At 38.9% G+C, this 1,467-nt stretch overlaps 1 protein-coding gene across 1 annotated transcript; it reads left to right on the forward strand.

Moving 5' to 3' along the window:
* The first annotated feature begins 81 nt into the window (after positions 1-81).
* On the forward strand, positions 82-1,184 carry LOC111383858. The gene has a single exon (XM_023008037.1). It carries the CDS (start codon positions 276-278, stop codon positions 801-803), a length of 528 nt encoding a protein of 175 aa, XP_022863805.1. The 5' UTR covers positions 82-275; the 3' UTR covers positions 804-1,184.
* Positions 1,185-1,467: the final 283 nt, after the last annotated feature.

Consider the following 1,467-nt stretch of genomic DNA (forward strand, 5'->3'; position numbering starts at 1 on the left):
CCATCAACAAAGTTCATAATCCACTTATTTTTATGGTCAAAATCATTTATAAACATTCCCCCAACAAATTATTAAACTCTCTCAAAACAGCACTTTGGAGGTTAGCACACTATGTTATTTTATTTATTTATTAACTAATTCACCTTTTTAACGTCTTCTGCGTTCTTCGTCCAATCGAAATCTCACAAACTACTTGGGGAGATTTCATTTTCGCCCATAATCACATATTCTGATTCCCAATTAAAAAATTATACCTCTCAAAAAGTTCTTAATAAATGTGGCACGGATCGGCTTCCTTCATTCTTGACAAACGACGAAACGACACCGTACTAATCCCCGAGACCCGCCCCGCCACGTCATCCGCCTCTCCCATGGCTTCCGAAAATCCTCAACCCCAGCAAAAGCAAAACCCTGACCCTCATATCTCTCTCTATTACCAAACTCGCGCTGCTCACCATGCCGTCGTCACTAGTGACTGGCTGGCTCAGGCTCAAGCCGCTGTTGGCCGTCACCGAGATGATGCCGTTTCAGATAATTCCTCCGCCGGAGGAGAAGAATCTGGAAATGCTTTTAGCGTGATTGATGAGTTCAATAACTGGAGGAAACAGCCGGATTTAGCAGAGGCCGTGGCGGCTATTAGGGCTTTGGCTTCCGTTATTAGGTCAAGCCAAGCCACCACTATGATGGAGCTGGAAATTGAGCTAAAAAAGGCCTCCGATTCTCTCAAAGTACGCGAACTTGTTTTCTTATTTTTCTCTCATTTTATATTACCTTATCCATTCTTATGGATTTCCCTTTTCTAGATTATATTATAGCTATCCCTGTTTAGAAAATAAGATTAGTATTATGGCCGATAGATGCAGTCAATGGATTTGAGTTGGACTCGAGTGAGAACGGCTATAATTTTTTCCAACTTCTGATCAATGTCGGAAAATTTTATTCGAGATGTTAAACTTTGAAGCTGTGGTGTTTATGTAGCCATGCACAATAATGTTTATAAATGCAACTTGAGTGTACTGGTATGTATCCCAAGTCTAGAGGTTATATTACGAGATTCTGCATCGTATCCTGAAGTTCTCTGTCCATGAAAGAGATGTCTTTGTTCTCTGAGGAAATTTATGTTCAATGGGATAATATCCGTCAAATTTATTGACCCTTGCAATTGCATGATATATGAAGATTTTTGCCACATCGTCTAAGAATAATGTAAAAACTCATTATCTTAAGTCTCTATTGCTCCAACTGGCCTTGATTGCCTAGTCAGCCGGTGTTTGACAATCATTATTTCAAAACTCTATATTCTACTTTCTCATTTGCAACCACACATTCACGTAATAAAACATTTTGCACGTAAATCGAAAACTTATCCCCACTCACGTAATAAAACATTTTGCACGTAAATCGAAAACTTATCCCCACTTTTTAACCACACATTCTCCAAAAATTCTTTATTCAGAACTTTGTTTT

This window comes from Olea europaea, unplaced genomic scaffold, assembly GCF_002742605.1.
Source record: "Olea europaea var. sylvestris unplaced genomic scaffold, O_europaea_v1 scaffold27776, whole genome shotgun sequence".
NCBI classification, from domain to species: domain Eukaryota; kingdom Viridiplantae; phylum Streptophyta; class Magnoliopsida; order Lamiales; family Oleaceae; genus Olea; species Olea europaea.